Source organism: Chionomys nivalis, chromosome 4, assembly GCF_950005125.1.
Source record: "Chionomys nivalis chromosome 4, mChiNiv1.1, whole genome shotgun sequence".
Lineage (NCBI taxonomy): Eukaryota > Metazoa > Chordata > Mammalia > Rodentia > Cricetidae > Chionomys > Chionomys nivalis.
In genome coordinates this window covers 104,255,766-104,277,109 of record NC_080089.1, presented here as the reverse complement: position 1 = coordinate 104,277,109, position 21,344 = coordinate 104,255,766, and the positions used below count along the sequence as shown (strand labels likewise).

The 21,344-nt window shown below is 52.7% G+C and overlaps 2 protein-coding genes across 7 annotated transcripts; both read left to right on the top strand.

The window, feature by feature from the left end:
* The first annotated feature begins 3,822 nt into the window (after positions 1–3,822).
* On the top strand, positions 3,823–16,089 carry Sema3b (semaphorin 3B). 5 transcript variants are annotated; one of them, XM_057768652.1, is made up of 20 exons: positions 3,823–4,037; positions 5,965–6,026; positions 6,184–6,308; positions 7,774–7,960; positions 8,716–8,873; positions 9,033–9,095; positions 9,474–9,593; positions 9,674–9,767; positions 9,955–10,074; positions 10,827–10,972; positions 11,069–11,180; positions 11,286–11,355; positions 11,437–11,581; positions 11,878–12,097; positions 13,056–13,147; positions 13,229–13,270; positions 13,489–13,646; positions 13,749–13,804; positions 13,892–14,031; positions 14,400–16,089. In XM_057768652.1, the coding sequence occupies exons 4-20, from the start codon at positions 7,852–7,854 to the stop codon at positions 14,820–14,822; spliced, it is 2,268 nt and encodes a 755-aa protein (XP_057624635.1). In that variant the 5' UTR covers positions 3,823–4,037; positions 5,965–6,026; positions 6,184–6,308; positions 7,774–7,851; the 3' UTR covers positions 14,823–16,089. The 5 variants fall into 5 exon arrangements, with proteins under 5 accessions (XP_057624635.1, XP_057624632.1, XP_057624637.1 ...); XM_057768649.1 differs by lacking the exon at positions 6,184–6,308; XM_057768651.1 differs by lacking the exons at positions 3,823–4,037; positions 6,184–6,308 and adding an exon at positions 5,809–5,887.
* A 984-nt stretch (positions 16,090–17,073) lies between these two features.
* On the top strand, positions 17,074–21,314 carry Lsmem2 (leucine rich single-pass membrane protein 2). Of its 2 annotated transcripts, XM_057768697.1 has the most exons (4): positions 17,074–17,173; positions 20,218–20,328; positions 20,400–20,585; positions 20,738–21,314. In XM_057768697.1, the coding sequence occupies exons 1-4, from the start codon at positions 17,152–17,154 to the stop codon at positions 20,869–20,871; spliced, it is 453 nt and encodes a 150-aa protein (XP_057624680.1). In that variant the 5' UTR covers positions 17,074–17,151; the 3' UTR covers positions 20,872–21,314. The 2 variants fall into 2 exon arrangements, with proteins under 2 accessions (XP_057624680.1, XP_057624679.1); XM_057768696.1 differs by having other exon boundaries at positions 20,400–20,802.
* Positions 21,315–21,344: the final 30 nt, after the last annotated feature.

Sequence of the window (21,344 nt, the reverse complement as noted above, 5' to 3'; positions counted from 1 at the left end):
CACAGTGTCTCAGGGAACACTTGCTGGCAGGAGTGCAGCTGGTACACCCCCTTTGGATGTCAGTGTGGCGCTTTCTCAGAAAATTAAGAAACAACCTTCCTCAAGACCCTATTGGATATATACCCTTTGGATATATACCCAAAAATGGTATATATCCAAAGGATACTCAATTTTGCCACAAGGACAGGTGCTCAACTATGTTCATAGTAGTTTTGTTTGTCATAGCCAGAACCTGGAAATAACCTAAATGCCCCTTGACCAAATAATGGATAAGAAAAATGTGGTACATTTACACAATGGAGTACTACACAGCAGAAAAAAATAACGACAGCTTGAATTTTGCAGGAAAATGGATGGAGCTAGAAAACATTATTTTGAGTGAGGTAACCCAGACACAGCAGACACAGAAAGACAATTATCACATGTACTCACTCAAAGGTGATTTTTAAACATAAAACAAAGAAAGCGCCTACAAACCACAATCACAGAGAACTTAGACAACAATGCAGACACTAAGAGAGACTTACATAGATCTAATACATGGGAAGTAGAAAGTAGAAAAAGACAAGATCTCCTGAGTAAATTGGGAGCATGGGAACCTTGGGGGAGGATTGAAGAGGGGAGGCGAGAGGCATGGAGGGGAGCAGAGAAAAATGTAGAGTTCAATAAATATCAATAAAAAATAAATAAATAAAAATAAAAATAAGAAAGAAAGAAAAAAGACTACAGTGACTCTTGGCTACTGTGTGTGTAAGCCCATCCCCAGACACCAACCGGATCTTAGGGCTTTCATCACTACCGTGTGGGTCTGCATCTCCCCAACTCCATTGCAACTGGAATAAAAGGCAACCCCCATTATGTGGTCAGAGCGATGGCCTCCAGCCAGTTGGGGCATGTGTACAGCTGTGTTACAGCAAGTGCCTGCCTGCCAGACATTCAGCCTCAGTCACACAGTGCTAGGTGTCAGGGTTCAAGGAAGACAAAGGTGAAGGCCATGGTTCCTTCTCTCTTCTTGTCTTGACTTCTCACGTTTTTTATAATTTATTTTCATTTTGTATGCATTGGTGTTTTGCCTGCATTTATGTCTGTGTAAGGGTGTCAAATCACCTTGAGATGGATCACAGACAGTTGTGAGCTGCTGTGTGGGTGCTGGGAATTGAACCTGGGTCCTCTGGAAGAGCAGACAGTGTTCTTAACCACTGAGCCCTCTCTCCAGTCCCCCTTTGATATGGGAATCCTTCTGTCTATGTGTTGCTTTTATTGGTTAGTGAATAAATAAGCTGCTTTTGGCCAATGGCTTAACAGAATATAGCCAGGCTAAGATATATCTATATCTATATCTATCTATCTATCTATCTATCTATCTATCTATCTATATCTATCTATATCTATCTATATCTATCTATATCTATATATCTATATATATATATATATATATATATATATATATATATATATAGAGAGAGAGAGAGAGAGAGAGAGAGAGAAAGTAGGTAGAGTCAGTGAAAAGCCAGAGACAGATGCTGGATGCCAGACAAAACTTTACGGGGTAAGCCAGAGCCACATGACAATGCACAAATTAATAAAAATGGGTTAACCAAAGATATAAAAGCTAGCTAACAGTAAACTTGATTGGCCAAACAGTAATTTAAATATATAGTTTCTAAGTGGTTATTTAGAGTCTGGACAGCCAAAAACAAACAAGTGGCCTCCAACAAAACCCTGCTCCCCCTTTTTTTTGGAGACAGGGTTTCTCTGTGTAGACCTGGCTGTCCTGAAACTTGCTCTGTAGACCAGGCTGGCCTCGAACTCAGAGATCCTCCTGCCTCTGCCTCCTCCTGAGTGCTGGGATTAAAGGCGAATGCTACCAACCACCTCCGTGCTAATTCCTTAATCTTAATGGAGATGCAACCTTGCAGGTAATCTTGGTTGGGAGAAAAATCATAGTTGGGCATCATCTCTCATCTCTGCTTTCTGATTTCATTAGGGTTGGGGGAAAGTCAGTTTTGGGAGGCCTGGAACAGAGTAAAAGGGGGACCTGAGATGTATTGTCTGCATTAATCCCTGAGCCTCATGATGACCCGGGAGGCCCAGGAAAGCAGAGAGGTTTCCTACAGGCATGCTCTCTCCTGCATCTCTCTCTGCTGGGCATCTCCAGATTGTAGGGTTCCCAATGATGATGGCCCCTGCTGCTGCCCCCACAGCAGAGAGTCTAGGGCCTGGCCCTTAAGTTTGAAATGGTGCAGCAGGAATCTTCCACAGAGGAAGAATAAGAACTGAGGTGGCTAATGAACTGTGAAGGAGGATCCAGCAGGTGACTCTAAAGGACTCAGGCACAGCCCAGGGAACATTTTGGCAACAAAAACGCTATGCGTTCCAGCAATGGGGCCACTGGAGCACAAGAAGAATGGCAGTGCTGAGCTAGGGATGTGCTGTGGACTCCAGGCCAGGAGCTGCAGTCTCTACAAGCTCCTGCAAACCAAGATGCAGATGAAGGTTGACTCCAGGGATCCTGTCAGAGGCAGGAAGCAGGTAGGGTGAGTCTTGCCATATCTTCAGCAATATCTTTTTTTTTTTTTTTCAAGATAGGGTTTCTCTGTAGCTTTGGTGCCCATCCTGGAACTAGCTCTTGTAGACCAGGTTAGGCCTCGAACTCACAGAGATCTGCCTGTCTCTGCCTCCCGAGTGTTGGGATTAAAGATGTACACCACCACTGCCCAGCCTCTTCAGCAATATCTATGATAAAATTCCTAGGAGGGATGGTCTTGGGTACTGCTAGGGTGGGTTGGGGACTTTTGAGAATTCTTCTGAATCCCCAAGGAAAGGAGGGAGGCTCTGACAGCGCCCTGGGCAGGGTGGTTTGAGAGTGGAGAGAGTGCCAGCGCAAGGAGAAATGGGTGGGAGATGAGCTGAGCCTGAGGCTGGGATGGTAGCCACGAAGGAGAAGGGCAGAGAAGGGTTTCCCTCAGGGTCCTCATAAGACGCCCAGACCTGCACTGGCAACTACACACACTAGCTGTTCCTCTGCCATTCACCCAGCCTGCCTGGCTCAGTGGCGACATTGAAGGGAATGGGGAGATGGGGAGAGTGGGCTATAAGCTCTCTCTCTAAGCTCCACCTCGGGGACACTCAACTGAAGAGCTGCAGAGTCTGAATTTAGTCCTGTCTCTTTCTGCACTACTGAAGAGTTGGCAGGTGGTGGCCCACACCTCTAATCCAGCACTTGGGAGGCACAGGCAGGCAGCGGATCTCTGAGTTTGAGGTCAGCCTGGTCTACAAATTGAGTTCCAGGACAACCAGGCCTTCACAGAGACACCTTGTCTTAGGGAAAAGAGAGAGAGAGTTATTCCCTAAATAGGCTCCAGGGATCCCCCAGCACCTTCAACTCCACCAGCGCATACAGAGCACACACCCCAAATCAGGGCTTCCAGGGAGGCTCTCTATGTCCAGTTTAGGGAATGTGTATGTATGTAAATGTAAAGTATGTAAATGTCTGATGATAAGTACAGTGTCCTACAGTCTACTTTTGCAGCTTTCCTGGTGTAGCCCCTCCCCCAAAGGCTGTGGAGGTCCCGCCCCTTCTCCCCAGCCTCCCCCACTCCACTCTGCTGGGCAATGAAGAAAACAGGAGTTAGTGTGGAACTGTGATGTGGCTGGTTGAGGGGGGGACTCCCCATCCCAGAGGGGTTGACCTCAGCCTGTGAGGAATGTGCACGAGGGAGGGAGGGAAGGCAGGGGTGGAGCCAGCAGGGGGAGGGCCACAGCTAAAGGCCCAAAGCTTTTTTTTTTTCCCCTTTGGTTTTTTGTAGTTTTGGAGCCTGTCCTTGAACTAGCTCTTGTAGACCAGGCTGGCTTCGAACTCACAGAGATCCACCTGTCTCTGCCTCCTGACTGCTGGGATTAAAGGCATGCGCCACCTCCCGCTAGGTCCAAAGCTCTTAGTGGCCTCTCCTGCCACTCCTCCACCTCAGCTCTGACGTGGCCCACTGAAGGGAAGGGCAACAGGCAAGGAAGGGAAGAACTGATCTTTCCAAAAGGTGGGCTGGGGGGTCTCCTGGACATGGAGACCAGACTTGGGGTTTATGGGTGGGGAATATCCTGTCAGTCCCTTGACTTTTCACAGACTGGGGGTAAGTGTTGTTCTGTCAGGAAACTAGGCTTCAGGAGGCTCTTCATGGCTGTGCCTTACCACTCCTGGTACCAAACCTCAGTCCTCACAGTCACGTGACCTGGTGCCTACGTGGCCAGTGGGGGACGGTTTTAACGTTTTTAACGTGGAGCGGCCAGCTTTGATTGCAAAAGCAGGTGTGAGTGAGGAGCCTGGGATCCCAGGAGCCCAGGGCACTGGCACGTGCATGCGTGAGCAGCTTTCATCAGAAGGTGTGCTGCAGCAGCCGTACTGTGGGCAGCCCAAGCGGGGTGCAAAGGAGTAGGTTCAATGGTGGGGGGGGGGGGCGCAACTGCTGCGACTCGGTGCGACAATCCAGTTATTTCCCAAGGGAAAAGCCACGGCCATGGCAGGCTGTGCAGTTGGTGGGCAACCCACAGGAAGAACCCTGGCAGACCTGTGCTCGTGGATGTCCCAGGGCAGGGGTGTAAGCAGGACCCCAACTGCCTCTCTGGGTTTCAGACCCAGGCCAAGATGGCCTTATTCCAGAGTCTTGAGGAGTCTGATTGTGACACCTGGATACCAACACCTGAAGTGCTGCCTCTAAGGGACCACCCACCGCCAGCCTGGCATGATGAACCCCGGGGTCATGGGAAGAACCTGGTGCCCATCCATCCCTTCCTCTTCTGCAGGAACAAGCCACCTGCCCTGAATGAGTCAGTGACAGCTCATTCCCTTGAACTGGAGGCAGTCTGGGCAGACTGGGGACACAGCAGGGGTGGGTAGGGGCCTCAAAGGCACTTGCTGATCTTGGCTGCTGGGTGGAAAATTGTAAACAGCCAAAGAATGTTGTTTGCTTGCATGAGGCCAGAGGAAGCTGCCCTGGTCCATGGGGAGAGGCAGCCAGCCCAGGAGCAGGGCAAGGACTTATCCTAGAAGCCTCGAGTTCCTCCAGGCGCCCTCCTGAACCCCTCTAATTTCTCCCGCTGCCGCTAGACAGGCAGGCCAGGAACACTGGGTCCTGAGGCAAGGCCTCAGAGCAGACTCCTGGGAAGATAAGTCTCCCCTTATCTCTGTCTGTGTCCCCTTATCTCTGACTGGCTGACACCCGGGCAGTTTGTAGCAAAACTGTACAGTTGAAGTGTCCGGCTCCTGTGACGGACAGCCGAGGCTGGAGGTCTCTGACACTGAGATCCTGCTGTTAGCCTTGGGGAGACCGAGACAATATCCAGACCTTGAAAGTGTCCCTAAGAGTACAAACAGGGAGTGCTTTCCAGAGCAGGCTCCAGGACAAGATCCCAGGTACCTCCCCACCTGGACATCAAAGTCAAGAGTAGGGAGGAGTCTGTCCTGTCCTGTCTGCCTTACCCCTGGCCCAGCACTCGAGAAGCAGAGGTAGGAGGAGCAGGAGCTGAAGGCCATCCTTGACTACCTAGCAAACTGGAAGCCAGCCCAGGCTACATGAGACCCTGCCTTCAAACAAACAAAAATAACTCTACAGAAACCTCCCTCAGGTGCCCGGCTCTGGCCTTGATGGGCAGGGCAGTCTTCCCAGCTTGGAAGAGAGGCTGGAGTCCATAGTACTCCACCTCCCAGCAGTCTGCCCCTAGCTCCAGCCTAGCTGGGCTCTCAGGATGGGCCCACACACTCACACTCGGCAAAAGTGAGATTTGCTGCTTCTCCCCCCCCCCCCCCCCCGCCATCCCCATATCTCTTTTTCCTGCCTGGCTGTCATCGCCACTGAGGGCCAGACAGCTGAAGTTTTAAGAGGTCCAATTGGTAAGGAAGCCACTGGGGCTGGGGCCCAGGAGAAGGGAGGAGAGTGCCTTCCCTGACCTCTGACCCACCTATTACAGCCAGCTCCCGGAACTGAGGTTGCTGCCGAGTGTCCAGACATCCCTCGGCTGTGGAGGGACAGGTGAGGACTGGACTGCCTGGTCTGCCATTCCTTCTGCCGGCTGCACAAGAACTGTCTGTCAGGGAGGGTCTCTGCCCGTTCTACCTGCTTTGTCTTAGCTGATTGCCAGGTTTCTGGGACTACTATCTGGGGCACCCTTCACCTTGTGATCCAGCAGGAGAGGGCCACCTCTACCTGCCTGAACCTTGCTCCCATTCCACTCGTGAGGGGCCACCATCTCCAGCCAGTTCCAGCTGCCTGTGCCGGTCACCCGATCCACCCTGTAGCCCTGCAAACTTTATGGTATTCTGGGAGGTGGCTGGCCTGGTGGAGGCGGGGGCTTCTGCTTAAAGGAGCCGTCAGAGGGTGCCCTGTGGGCCCTGGCCTGCTCCCCTTCTCCAGGAAAGAGGGGTTAAGGTGGGAGACCCCTTTGCAGAGTTCTTGGAGGAGTGCGGAAAGGCAGCCCACGTCAGCTTCACAGACTTCCTGACCCTGAGAAGAGGCAGAGGCAAGTGTCAGCAAATCAAAGGAGAGATAGGGGTCCTGGCCTAGGAGGGGTCTAGAAGCTGGTGAGGGGGGTAGAGACTAGAGGGAGGAGAGGTCTGTGACCTTGGCCCCTGTGCCCAACCTGTCCTGCCTGCTCCCATAAAGGAGGGTGGTCATAGCAGCCAGAACCTAGCTCCACCTGAGAGTGACAGGCAAGATGTCTGGTTCAGTGGAGAGGCTCAAAGACAGGAAAACTAAGACCCAGAATTGGAAGGGACTTGGAGGACAAATAATTGTTCTACCTGGAGTATAAAGTGAGCCAGAGGGGTCACCTCACTCCTCTCTTGGGTTCCCCCCTCAGGCTGCAGAGAGGAAACAATAGTGGCGGGGGGAGGGGCTGCTGAATGGGTCTGGGTGGGGGTCCTGGGAAGAACAGGTCCCACTTGTATGTTAGAGTCAAAGGGAGTGATTGACCCTGCTTTTGTATTCCCTTGCATGTCCACTATGCATGTCCATACATCAGCCCATGCACAGATGTGACTCATGTTCCAAACAGGCATATTTTATGCTGGTACACATGGAGTAGATTCACACACAGTGCCACATATGTGTATGCACATTTGCGCACCTGACGTGTCTATACAGGCATGTGTTTGCTCATAGACATTTATACATATGCACGCGTTCACACTGCTCATGTACGCATGTTCACTAAGGGACCCTCGGAAACCTACTCATACCCGTCGGCAGCCACAGCCTTGCTCCAGTCCCTAAAGTCCCTCTGCATCTCCCTCCTCGTCAGTGGGTGCACAGCCACCTCCAGAGGCCTCAGCCCCTCCTGCCATTCTCCCTTCATCAGCTGTTTTGCTCATTGCACTTGGTGCCCTCTGAAATAACCACAAGGTCTGACTCCTTGTTGGCCCTTTGCCCTTTACTGCCTGGGGACCTTGTCTGTGTCGTCAGTATCCTCGTCCCTGCCCCAGGCTGGCATGTAGTGGGTGCGTAGTGTTGGTGAATTAATGTTTGTGAGTATGTGTAGAGGAGAGGAGGTTATTGAGGAGGGTGACGTGGTGGGGCGGGTGCCTGCCAATGCAGGGTGACCCTGAGGGTGTGCCCGGTGTGGGTGTGTCTCTGATTGTGGCCAGGCGGGGCACCCTTGGTGGAGAGGAAACGGTATGCGACCCCCCAGCCTCTCTCCCTAGGGGCTGTAATCTGATCCCTTGGGACTCCCCCATGCCCTCCCGCCCTTACCCTCTCTGCCTTGCTGCCGACTCTTTTCCAGATCCTGGGGCAGAGTCCAGGGCAGCTGAAGGCTCCTCCACACACGCCTGCTGAACCCTGAGCGCCCTGAGCTGCCGGCATGGGGCGGGCCGAGGCCGCCGCCATGATCCCAGGCCTGGCCCTTCTCTGGGCAGCGGGGCTGGGGGACGCTGCCCCTAACCTTCCACGCCTTCGGCTCTCCTTTCAAGGTAGGTGCACCTGGCAGATTGAGGGCCGGCTTGAGGTGAACAGGAAAAGGGCCCAGTGTGGAAAGACTTGCTGATACCAGCATATGCATGCCCATCACTGGACACTTGCTGGGTTGGGGGCATTCTTAGGCCATCTCCAGTTAACCCTGTTCTAGCCTCAGGCCCAAACCTCTCTGCCTACATTCTCTTCATGTTTTCCCAAGGAGAACCCCTACTGTCTCCATAGCAACAGTCCTTGTCTCTGTTTCATTCCCCATCCCAAGGCAAGCCATACCTCTTTGAAGGGAAGTCAAGGTTCTGGGGCCAGCAGAGCCCCTCCTTGCACAGAGGGTGGGCTCTGAGCAGTGGCATTTGGTGGCTAACTGCTGAATCCAAGCTGGTAACAGGGGGACTGGGAAGCCTGACTTGTTAGGGATGGAATTCTGCCTTTCCCTTTTTCCTACCCGCTCACTCTGCCTCTCCTAGACCCTGGGTCCCTGAGCCTGGCCTCCCAGCATGGCAATCCGCTTGTCTGTACATGTTTTCCTAAATCTTCTCTCTCCTTACTGGGCGCTGCACCACCCACCCTGTGACTCTGTCCATGTACCTGGGTGGGCCAGTCTTCATATACATAAGCTAACATGCATGTAAGTGTCCATGTGTGTGGTTTGGGTCACACAAATAACCTTGGTCTGTAGACAGACAACCAGGCAGGGCCTTAAGGATGTTCCTGTCATGACAGGCAGGCAAGTACTCGGTGATATCTCATCCTGCAGAGTTACAGGCCCAGCATGGTGTCCGAACCTTCAGACTGGAGCGCACCTGCTGTTATGAAGCCCTACTGGTGGATGAGGAGCGCGGGCGCCTGTTTGTGGGTGCTGAGAACCACGTGGCTTCCCTCAGCCTCGATAATATCAGCAAGCGAGCCAAGAAGGTGCCCGGGACCCCTCATCTTACCCAACTTAAGTGCTACCCCAGGGCAAAGCCTTAGGACCCTAGACTCTAGAGAACGCCAAAGGGGTGGGCAACTGGATGGAGAAATCCCCCAAATAAAGAACACCCCAGGCCCCTGACCTGTGTTCCCGCCCTATAGCTGGCCTGGCCGGCCCCTGTGGAATGGCGCGAAGAGTGCAACTGGGCAGGGAAGGACATTGGTGTGAGTGTGGGCTACTCAACAGGGAGCATGCGGGAGGGGGGGGAGGCCCTCACCCCAGGGTTGAGAGAGAGGCTAGCCTGTTCTGGCTAGGGTAAGGGCAGGGAGGTCAAGGCTGATGAGGTCTGGAGGTGGTGAGTCAGGGTTGTTCTTGGGGGCATCTGAGTCACGGGGTGGGGGGGCTGTGCATATGTGTACTTCCTCATGTAGCCACCCTGTGAAGACAGGCAGGACTTGTCAGATAGCAGGGCACTGGGTCCCTGAGGTCCCTAAGGTCCCTGTTAGTGCTTCCTGGGCTGAACTGTAACCCCCGAGGGCTGTCTCCCTGGGGAAAGCCTGATTGCCTCCTCCTGCCCCACCCCTCTCCCACCTGCCTACCAGACCGAGTGCATGAACTTTGTAAAGCTGCTGCACACCTATAACCACACACACCTGCTGGCCTGTGGCACCGGGGCCTTCCACCCAACCTGTGCCTTTGTGGAAGTGGGCCACCGACTGGAGGTAAAACCAGGACTTGACAGCAGGGAAGTGGGGGTCACTGTGAAGGACCTGGTATTAACAGTCCCACCGTCACCTCCCAGGAACCCATGCTCAGACTGGACCTGAAGAAACTTGAGGATGGCAAGGGAAAAAGCCCTTATGACCCAAGGCACCGCGCTGCCTCCGTGCTGGTGGGTGAGTCCAAGGGCTGGCACCCAGTGCGACTCTAGACCCCCTTGGAAATCCTAGAACTTCATATGTCCCAAGGGCACCCCCTCAGATACCCTATAGCCTTGACTCCCTGAGCACCCCCAGAACTCCCTAGGCAACTTTTACTTTGATAGTTTGCAGCTGGCTGAACACCCTCTTGCCCTGTCTGCAGGGGAAGAACTGTACTCCGGGGTGGCAGCGGACCTCATGGGCCGGGACTTTACCATCTTTCGCAGTCTGGGCCAGAATCCGAGTCTCCGTACAGAACCCCATGATTCCCGCTGGCTCAATGGTGAGAAGCTTAGTGGGAGCCCCTGGGAGGGAACTGCCATCCTCCACAGGGAAGGCGGCACACAACGAAACAGTAAGAGAGCGATGGGCGAAGACTCTCCAAGTGTGTACATAATCAGGCCCTGTGCCAGGGTCACAGAGCCGGGCAAGCACCTTTGAGCCCATGAGTCTCAGAACAAGCACATGACATAAATTCCGGTGACCATGATGCCCCTGGAAAGTAAAGGGAAAAGGAGTTTGGGTTGAGGAAAGGAAGTAGTTTGCTGGGAGGAGGTACGAGTTATTAACAGCTTCCAGAACACAAGAAAACCAGCTAACGGAATTGGAAGAGCATTCCAGATAAGGGGAATGACTAACAGAAAGGCCCTGGGGCCAGCAGAGAAACAAGCTCGGGGAACTAGTATCATAGGAGTCCTTTACTGTGGGACAGTAGGAGGAACGAGAGGAGGAGGAGGGAGTATTTGATCTGGTTGGGAGGAAGAGTTTATGAATGAAGGTGAAAACAGATACCCCATCTCCGTCTTTTCCTGGCACATGTTAAGAAAGTGTGACATGATCAGAAGCCCTGTAAAGGGGAGAGGGACAGCCCGCTTGTGCTTGTAGCTATGGTCTCTACTGCCCCCTCGTGGCTGCTTCTTGCCTTGCAACTGCTGATCATAGGGGTAGGTCTTGGAGTTGCAGGAGTCTGCTGTTGGGTTAAATGTTGGGGCCAGGACTAGGACCCGCTGATACCATGCCTCCTGTTTGGTCTAGAACCCAAGTTTGTCAAGGTCTTTTGGATCCCAGAGAGCGAGAACCCTGACGACGATAAAATCTATTTCTTCTTCCGTGAGTCTGCGGTGGAAGCAGCACCCGCAATGGGACGAATGACTGTGTCCCGCGTTGGCCAGATCTGCAGGGTAAGGAGACACTGGGCCCTTCGCTCCCTGGCTACCTTTGCCCAGACCCTTTGTCTGCGATGGTCTTGTGCTCATCCCTTCCGATCCTGTGAACAGAATGACCTGGGTGGCCAGCGCAGCTTGGTCAACAAATGGACCACATTTCTGAAGGCGAGGCTTGTGTGCTCAGTACCTGGAGTTGAGGGTGACACCCATTTTGACCAACTTCGTGAGTGTCTTAAATGAGGGATGGCATCATGGGAGGAGCCGAAGGTGCAGAATCCAGGAGCCTGGGGGTGGTGTACTGCCCTGCCAACCTTCCCTTTTCTTACAGAGGACGTGTTTCTTTTGACCTCCCGGGACCGCCAGACACCACTTCTCTATGCAGTCTTCTCCACCTCCAGGTGAGGGGCCGGAAGTGGTAGTTCCCTTGGGCAGTCAGTTTGGCTTGCGGGCTCTCAATTCGTTCTCTTCATCGCTCGTAGTGGCGTCTTCCAGGGCTCCGCTGTGTGCGTGTACAGCATGAATGACGTGCGCCGAGCCTTCTTGGGACCCTTTGCTCACAAGGAGGGGCCTACACATCAGTGGGTGTCCTACCAGGGTCGTGTCCCCTACCCACGACCTGGCATGGTGCGTTGCTAGGGACTGCTTGCAACAATCAGCTTCGAAGTCTCAAGGGTAGAGAACTTGACTTTGGCCTGGGGGTTTTGTCGGGGGTCCAATTTTTTCCTTTTGGTATGGGTGGAGAAATGTCGCCCCCATACGACAGAACTGCAGAGTGAGACCATGTGCCCTCTCAGCCTAAGGTTCACCGGGAAAGGCTCTTGTCCCTTTTCACCTTTCCTGTTCCCGGAGGCTCTGAATGAAGGGGCTGACCACAAAATCCTAAGTGTGTATCTCTGCTTGACGTGCCTTGCCTTCCCTAGTGCCCCAGCAAGACCTTTGGTACCTTCAGTTCCACCAAGGACTTCCCAGATGATGTTATCCAGTTTGCTCGGAACCACCCTCTCATGTACAACCCAGTTCTGCCTGTGGGGGGGCGCCCTCTCTTCCTCCAAGTGGGAGCTGGGTACACCTTCACCCAGATCGCTGCAGACCGCGTAGCAGCTGCCGATGGACACTACGATGTTCTCTTCATTGGTACAGGTTAGGGTTTCATCACAATAGCCCCCCCCCATAGAGCCCCCTCCAGGTTCCTTGGCCTGGAGGTGGAGGTTGTACCAATTAGTCTAATTTCTACATCTTTGTCTGGGCTATGGCCCCACTTTTTTTTTTTTTTTTTTTTTTCGAGACAGGGTTTCTCTGTGGCTTTGGAGCCTGTCCTGGAACTAGCTCTGTAGACCAGGCTGGTCTCGAACTCACAGAGATCCACCTGCCTCTGCCTCCCAAGTGCTGGGATTAAAGGCGTGCGCCACCATCACCTGGCTTGTTAGAGTTTTGAATGCTCAGCCTAGCTTAGATTTGTTTCTGACTAGCTCTTAAATGAACCGGTTTTTCTCAATCTATATTTTGTCTCAGGGCTTTTTACCTTTCTCTCTGTGTGTCCTATTCTGTTGACTGACATCTCCCTCTCTCTCTCCTCATTCTCTTGTTCATCTGTTTATTCTCTCTGCCTGCCAGTCCTGCCTATTCCTCTCCTGCCTAGCTACTGGCTTTTTATTTTTTTAAGATTTATTTATTTATTATGTATAGAACATTTTGCCTCCATGTATGCCCCCACACCATAGGAAGGCTCCAGACATCATTACAGATGGTTGTGAGCCACCATGTGGTTGCTGGGAATTGAACCTAGGACCTCTGGAAGAGCAGTCAGTGCTCTTAACCACTGAGCCATCTCTCCAGCCCCCATTCAGCTTTTTATCAGCCCAATCAGGTGCCTTAGGCTGGTAAGGTGCAACAGCAAACTCATCTTTACATAATTAAACAAATGCAGCAGAAACTAATGTACCACATCTTTGCCCAGTTAAAATAACACCCACAAGCCGGGCGGTGGTGGCGCACAAAACAAAAAAAAAAAAAAAAAAAAAAAACCCATAGCACTCAGGTGGGCACTGCACCTGCTTGTCAGGGAAAAGCAAGTCCCTCCCTCTTCTCATTTCCACAGATGTGGGCACAGTGCTGAAAGTGATCTCAGTCCCCAAGGGCAGCCGACCTAACTCCGAGGGACTTCTCCTGGAAGAGCTGCAGGTGTTCGAGGTGAGGCTTCATCCCCAGTCACTCTAGGATACATCACCCCAACTCATTAAACGCTGATCCCATGTCCTGCCTCCCTTTCAGGACTCTGCCACCATCACCAGCATGCAAATCTCCTCTAAAAGGGTGAGTAATTGAACTCTGAGGAGGAGCACCAGCAGCCAGCACCCCAGTTGTCTCACTTCTCCTTAGTCTTCACAGCCCAGAGTTCAGGGAATAGCTTGTGCTTTGCTAGACAATGCGACCTCAGTGTTCGCATCTGTCAAGTGGGTAGAAGGTTGCCTGACGGAAGGGAGCCAGGTAAGGGCTACCCTCAATCAGACTGGAGTTCTTGTGCCCTCTAGCACCAGCTCTACGTAGCATCGCCGAGTGCGGTGGCCCAGATTGCATTGCATCGCTGCACTACTCTAGGCCGCGCCTGCGCAGAATGCTGCCTGGCCCGTGACCCTTACTGTGCTTGGGATGGATCAGCCTGCACACGCTTCCAGCCTACTGCCAAGAGGTGGGCTGTTATGGAGTCTGGATTGGGCCACTGTGGGGTGGGGGTCACTAACTGCTTCGCCACCAGCTGAGAAGGGTTCACAGGTTTTAATATCTCCCTCAGGCGGTTCCGGAGGCAAGACATAAGGAATGGTGACCCTAGCACCCTGTGCTCTGGGGGTGAGTACCTCATCAACTCCTACCCTCAGGCCTTGAGATTGCCACACCCAGCCCTACCTTGTCTGAATTTTACCCTCCTGTCTCAAGACTCCTCTCACCCTGCGCTGTTGGAGCGGAAGGTCTTAGGCGTGGAGAACGGCAGTGCCTTTCTGGAGTGTGAGCCCCGCTCGCTACAGGCGCATGTGGAGTGGACCTTCCATCGTGCAGGGGAGGTGGCTCACACCCAGGTGTGCCTCCCTCCACCCTTCCTAACCAGGCCCCTCTAAGAGAAGCCATGCCCTGCCCAACGAGGCCTGTGACTTGTACCTTCAATGAGGCCCTGCAGTCAGATTCCTTACCCGTTCAGTCCTTAGTTGAACTCCACAGCCCAGTGATGCCCCCACTGTGTCCAACTAGACTCCTGACCCACCCACTACCTCAGCCCACTGAGGTTTCCTGTCTCCCTCAACCCGTATTCAAGTGACCCCTCTCACCCATCCTAAGGCTTCCTATCCCTGCGCACCTAGCCTTAAGTGAGTATGGGCCACCATCTATGATTCCCATTCAGCTTTGGCCCCAAATGACCCTTTGCTTCTGTGCCTGCCCCCACACGCAGGTGCTGGCCGAGGAGCGACTTGAGCGGACAGCCCGGGGGCTGCTGCTGCGTAGGCTGCGACGCCAGGACTCCGGCGTGTATCTGTGCGTCGCGGTCGAACAAGGTTTTTCACGGCCACTGTGTCGCCTGATGCTACACGTGCTAAGTGCGGTGCAGGCCGAAAGACTGGCACGGGCTGAGGAGGCAGCAGCCCCTGCACCCCCAGGCCCTAAACTCTGGTACCGAGACTTCCTGCAGCTGGTGGAGCCGGGCGGCGGTGGAGGGGCGAACTCCCTGCGAATGTGCCGCCCACAGCCTGGGCCCCGCCCACAGCCTGGACCCCACTCTGTGGCAGCAGAGTCACGTCGGAAGGGTCGCAACAGGCGGATGCATGTCTCTGAGCTGCGTGCTGAGCGTGGGCCACGTAGTGCAGCACACTGGTGACTGGGCTGTCCCCACACCGGGTACCAGGCTGGATATGACACTGAGAAGAGGGGGCAAACGCCAGAAAGACATAAGCGTTGTGGCTGGGACACACTGAGGTCCTTGGGCCAATAGAGAGACACCTAACTCATAATTCATAGGCCCTGGCCAAAGGGTAGCCGAGCCAGTTAAGTTGTTAACAAGATAACCCGCGAATGTAGCCTCAGAAGAGTAGTCCAGGCTTAATTCAGGTTCTAGCCTGCAGGGAGGGGACAGAGAAGTGGGGCTCCATAGTAGACCAGGGCCAGAGAGCTGTCTTGAGTGCCTGCCCTGGGGGAAACATTCTTTCTTGGGCAGTGAGCAGAAAGCTATGAACAGATTAGGCTGTTGGGATCCAGGTGAGGCAGGCCAACTGTACTAAAGTAATGCAATAAACACATTATCAGCTGACGTTGGAACGGCCCCAGCAGATAACAGGTAGTCCTTGACCTTGCTGGGAGCCACGGGGGTCGTCCTAGCAGTCCAAAGTCCTAAATTTTTCTCATCTTAAATTGCCATTCTGCAGGGTGGTGGTGGCACTTACGTTTAATCCCAGCACTCTAAAGGCAGAGGCAGGCAGTTCTCTGTGAGTTCAAGGCCAGTCTGGTCTATAGAGCTAGTTCCAGGACAGCCAGGGCTACACAGAGAAACCCTGTCTTGAAGGGGGAAAAAAATTGCTGTAGTGAACATCCAAAGTGGTATTAGATGATCCAGCTGGCTCCAGTGAGCCTCCGGGGGTGCTGACATGCGCAGTGCATTCTCCAACTATTAATACCAGGGCTAAGCTCTCTGATGGAAAAACAAACAGTACTGGATGTTGCGGGCAAGAATGTGTGCAGAACTCACTGAAGGGCTGACACTTGAGCTGAAAGATAAGAAGGAACCAGTCACAGGATGTCTGGTGGCAGAATATTCCAGGATGGAAGAACCAGTCCAAAGCCTTGGCATGGGAAACAAACCTGCCAAGTCTGAGGAACGTCAAGGAGGCTAATAGGATAGTGTGACGTGAGATGGATTCAGGATGTTTTGGAAGGTAGACCCCCTCCCAGCCTTGCTTTGCACAGTCGAGAAGAAGCAGAACAGAGTTCGTTTGCACACTGACTAAGGCCTGGAAACTGGACCAGCTTCCTTCCCTCCAGAGTGAGCAGTGTACATCCTCACTCGCCCCCATGTGGCCTGTTAAGCCCTTGTGGAATGGAGGGAGAGGGAGGATCAAGACTACTTTGTGCTAAATCCTTTAGTCATGTCTCTGCGGTTTTTTTTTTGTTTGTTTGTTTTTTATATATTCTTTTTATTTATTATGTATACAATATTCTGTCTGTGTGTATGTCTGCAGGCCAGAAGAGGGCACCAGACCTCATTACAGATGGTTGTGAGCCATCATGTGGTTGCCAGGAATTGAACTCAGGACCTTTGGAAGAGCAGGCAATGCTCTTAACCACTGAGCCATCTCTCCAGCCCCGTCTCTGCGTTTTTTTTTTTTTTTTTTTTTTTTTTTTTTTTTTGGTTTTTCGAGACAGGGTTTCTCTGTAGCTTTGGAGCCTGTCCTGGAACTCCCTTTGTAGACCAGGCTGGCCTCGAACTCACAGAGATCCGCCTGCCTCTGCCTCCCGAGTGCTGGGATTAAAGGCGTGCGCCACCACCGCCCGGCCGTCTCTGCGTTTTTTATTCGCAGTACTCTTGGCTAGGACCCCTTGCTCCTGTTTTACACTCTCAAGGTTCTCTTTCCCTAAGGCTAGTTTAATACTGGAAATACCAGCTTCAATCCCAGTCTGTCCACTGGTCAGTATGGGCGCTCACTCGTGGGGCTGCCAGATCCCTGTGGCACTGTGCGTCTTTGTCCCCCACCCCCACTAGCTGGTCCTAGCTGGTCACACGGGCGGGTGCTGGAAGATGGCTGGGCTGTGGGAGTGAGGGACGGCTGAGTGGAGACATGCAGGGTTTCTTTCCTCATAGCTACATGGCACCCGATGCATGCCGGCCTTCTGGATGAAGTACCCAAGGCCTACGTGTGTATAGAGTTGGTATGGCCTTCAGTTCCCTGAGTCTGTGTGCTAGCAGACGCTTGCTCTTGGCTGAGCCCCATCACCAAGCAGGTAGTCTAGGCCGACCCATCTGGGTCACTCTGCCCCTTTTCATGGCTCAGAGATGCCCCCTCTAAATATAGCCCAGGGAAGTGAGCTCAGGCCTATTTTAAGACCAAATTGGGAGGCCGAGAGGCCTTTCCCAGGATCCCAAAGGAGCCACTGCTGTCTTTGTCCAGTTCTGCTACTGGGCACTCTCATCGGGCCCCTGACTACCTATCAACGCCATGCCTGAGGAGACCCAAGAAGGTAGGAGAGGGTAGCCCTGAGGGAGGGCAGGGCTCTGGACCCAGTGCCCTATGGAGGAGCCCTCATTGCCTTGAGTAGTTTTTCCGCCCTGTTCTAGGGACCTACCCCTTTGTATTGAAGAATGGATCCGCCATACTTAGAGCTCCTTCCTTTCTCAGGTCCTGACTCAGTTTCCCCTGCTATGGGCCGTGGGGAGGGATTTGCAGCTCTCCACTTCAGAATGGGTACTATAGGCTGTATCCAAGTGGGTGTGGGCATCTGGGGAGCTGCCAAGCTGTTTAGCTCTTCCTTCAGCAAAAGAAGCGGGAACTGGGGTGCAAAGTGGTTCTAGGAAGCATTTCAACACCTGGCCCAGGGACTGGTAAGTAGCCAGGTCTCTGGTCTGCCCTACCTTGGGTCTGAATATCCTGAACTGGAGTGTCTTAGCCTAGTCAAGACTGACACTTTGCCAGTCAAGTGCCTTCACCTGCTAAGCCATCTCAGTGGCCCCTCCGTATTTTATAGTGCAGAGAAAGGGCCTGCCCTCTACTAAGGGGAGATGATTTAACTGTAACATCTACCATGTACTTTTTTCTGTAGCAATACAATATGCTCAAATATAAAGTGCCAAGGGGGGACTTAATGTGACCCGAGTCTATAAGCCAGGCCTAAGGACTGAGAGCATCTGTTTTTGTTTGAATTGCTTGTGAGCATGTCAAGGGGCAGCTTCAAGCACATTAGCGGACCCAAATTTCCCTTACCCAGTGTCCTGCCACTGTTACTTAGGCGCCCTCCCTGCCCCCAGCATCTGGAGTTCTGGTGGAGCAGAACTAAAACAAAACAAAACCCAATACAAGGTGTTGGCGGTGCACACTTGGGAGGCAGTGGCAGGAGGACCTCTGAGTTCAAGGCCAGCCTGCTCTACATACCAGTTCTAGGCTAGTCAGTGCTACATAGTGACACCCTGTTTCAAAATAATGAATATCGCCGGGCGATGGTGGCGCACGCCTTTAATCCCAGCACTCGGGAGGCAGAGACAGGCGGATCTCTGTGAGTTCGAGACCAGCCTGGTCTACAAAGGGAGTTCCAGGACAGGCTCCAAAGCCACAGAGAAACCCTGTCTCGAAAAAAACCACAAAAAAAAAAAAATAATAATGAATATCCAGTCACATAACACCAGGAGAAAGTGTAGTTATAGTTACTTAGAAATTATAAGTATTTTGATAGTAACTGGAAGGCTGAAGCAGAGAGATAACTTGAGTTAACCAGGAACTCAAGACCAGCCTGGGAACTTTCTGAGCCCATCTCAAACAAAAGGGGAAGGAGGAAGGGAAGAGATTAAAAACATTTGCTGTGATTAAAAACATTTGCTGCATAACCTTGAAGATTGGAGTTTGTGGTGGCTCACGCCTTCCCTTTAATCACAGCACTCAGTAGGCAGAGGCAGGAGGATCTCTGTGAGTTTGAGGCCAGCCTGGAGAAACCCGTCTTTAAAATCCAAAACCAAAATCTCAGTACCCACCCACATAACAAGCTAGGTGTGGTCTTGTGTGCCTTATAACTGCTGTGTATACTGGGAAGTGGAGGATTGTTGGGGCTTCCTGGTTGCCAGCTTCCCTAATCAAAAAAGCAAAACCTGATCTCCAGCCTCATGAAGAGACCCTGCCTCAAAGGAATAAGGCAGAGAATAGACAAGGACATCCAAGGTCCTCCTCTGCTCTCTACACGTCTGCACAAGGGTCTGCACAAGGGTTTAAACACACGTGGGTATCCACTACACACACACCACTAACACAACACAAAGCCGGGTACAGTGATACACACATGAAATACCAATAATGGGTAGGCTGAGGCAAGAGAATTCGAGGGTAAGCCCATCCTACCTTAGGCTACTTGATGAGTTCCAAGCCAGCAAAGGTCACATAGTGAGACACTATCTCAAAAACAAAATCTGAATAAAACCATTAGGGAACCATAGAGTCAGTGACTAGATGGGCAGAACCTGTGGAAGGGTAATTTACACTCATTAGTCAGGACCCCTAGGCAAAGTCAAGCTGTTTCTCATCTCTCAAGTTAGCAAATATGTCAAGGTGTGCGCATCCAGAGTCTGGTCTAACTCAGAAAAAACTTGCCTCGCAAGCACGGAGGACCTGAGTTCATTTCTCGGGAGCCCATGACGTGCTCACAAGCTAAAGTCAGCTGCCATCTGTAAGTCCTTATGACTGGGAGGCGGACTGCAGGTCATCCCAGCTCTGGTGAGGTGGAGACAGAAGGGGGGGGGGGGGGCTATGCAGTTAGTGAGCCTGGCCTGTTGAGTTCCTGTGCCACGTCTGAGACCCCTGGCTTCCACGTGCACACGCATCCATTTTCCCCCCAGCGGGATGTCTAGTGGTGATGCTGTACTGCTGGGCTCTGGACCGGATTTCAGAAGACAGGCTAACGACAGCTTTACAGTCTGTCCTCAAGCCCAGTGACTCCACTTCTGAGAATTGTCCTCAGTGACTTTCAGGAAAGCGGGGAAAACCTTCATATTTAAGCATCGATGTCCTGGGGGTTAATTCCCAAAGGGAATTGGAAACAACCGAAATGCCCAGATAACCTCAGAGGGAGGCCAGAAAGAGTCCTCAGATTTATATGAAACTGTTAAGAAAAAATGGGGGCTCCCGCAGTGCTGTTGAGTGAAAACAGCAGGGCTCCAGGAAGAGCAGCCGAACCACTGTCTGTCAGGAAGGCAGTTGCTTTGCCTAGGAGTAGGTGCCATGTCATCAGGTCAGAACCGATGGCAAACTCGCTGTTGCCGTGGGCTTAGGTTGGTGAACTATTCGCTGGCCGTGAACAGGCGGAGGAATGCCTGACCATGAACATGGGAGCATGTCAAGACCCCTATACACGGACTAGGCCTTTGGAACTCTGCATCAAAACTGAGTCCTTCCTGAACTTGTAGGGAATTTGGAACCAAAGGCCACTGGTGTAGTTTCTGTATGTCCCAAGTCCCTGCAGCCCGAGTTTACCTACACAGTAAGGAGTGACTTGGCTTGCTCTAATCAGTCCCACTGCCCCTATAGACACTGTGTTGCCAATGCAGAACCAGAGGAGCAGGGGAACACTGGCTCCTAACCATGTGCAGGAGGTACGTCTGCACCGAGTGGAGTCCATCAGCGACCTACACAGTGGAGGTAAGGATGCGAAGGGGGGCGAGGATGGATGCTATGGGTACCACCTTCCTGATAAACCATCTTCCCTGCAGGTTCACTCCAGCCCTATCTGGCTGAAGAGGCACAGACGTGGGAAGAGCTTCTGGGTGTCCTGCCGTCATCAATGTGTACCCAAGCTGATTGCAGCCCCATGTGTGGCCGAGGGGGGTTGCTACTGCTATTGGCACTGCTAGTATTCACCTGCCTGGCATTAGCCATCCTGGCTGTCTACCTAAGTGGTAGGGACAAGCAAGGCTGGAAACCCAGGGCACCTGCAAATGCAGCAATAAAGGGTGGGGCAGGGGTCAGTGGGCAACCCCTGATGCTGGGCTGGTTGGAGATTTGGAATGGCAAGCCTGACAAGGTCCCACAAATGTCTTCCCATCCCCAGTGCTGCAGAGCGAATCCCTGAGGGTCTTGGCACACACACTGCGCACACAAGAGGAGACGCTGCTCAAATTGCGCCTGGCTAGCCTCAGTCAGCTAAGGAGGCTCAACTCCAGCGAAGCTCGGGCACCCAGCTGAGATGCCATTTGTATGAGGGGGAGATAAAGGGACCTTTGGCAGGTCTGTTCTCCCACTGATGGCTAGCGACATCTACACTATTTCCTTGGTGAGATTTCTGTACAAGAGCCTGACGTGACTCAATAGTTTCCTGCCTGTCTTGACCTCTTCAGGTTAGGCCTGATCAAGCCTTCTGGTGCCAAGGCTCTCCTTTGGATAGCCAAAGGTCAGAGGATGGGGCACCAGCCACCTCCTGGCTCCTCCTATGGCCTGTCAGCACCCTGTGGCCACCCCCAGATAGGAGATTCAGAAGTCTAGAAATAGCTGTCCCCGCTTGGCCACCCACTCTGCCAGGCCTCCTAGTGGGGGGTCCAGTCTCAGTTCTCGGACAAGCTAGGCTGAGTTGGGGGTGGGGGACCATGCAGGCAGACTGCCTTGGAGGGCAAAGATGAAATAGAGATCTAGCTGGGGCCAAGCCTAGGGTGGGAGAGGAG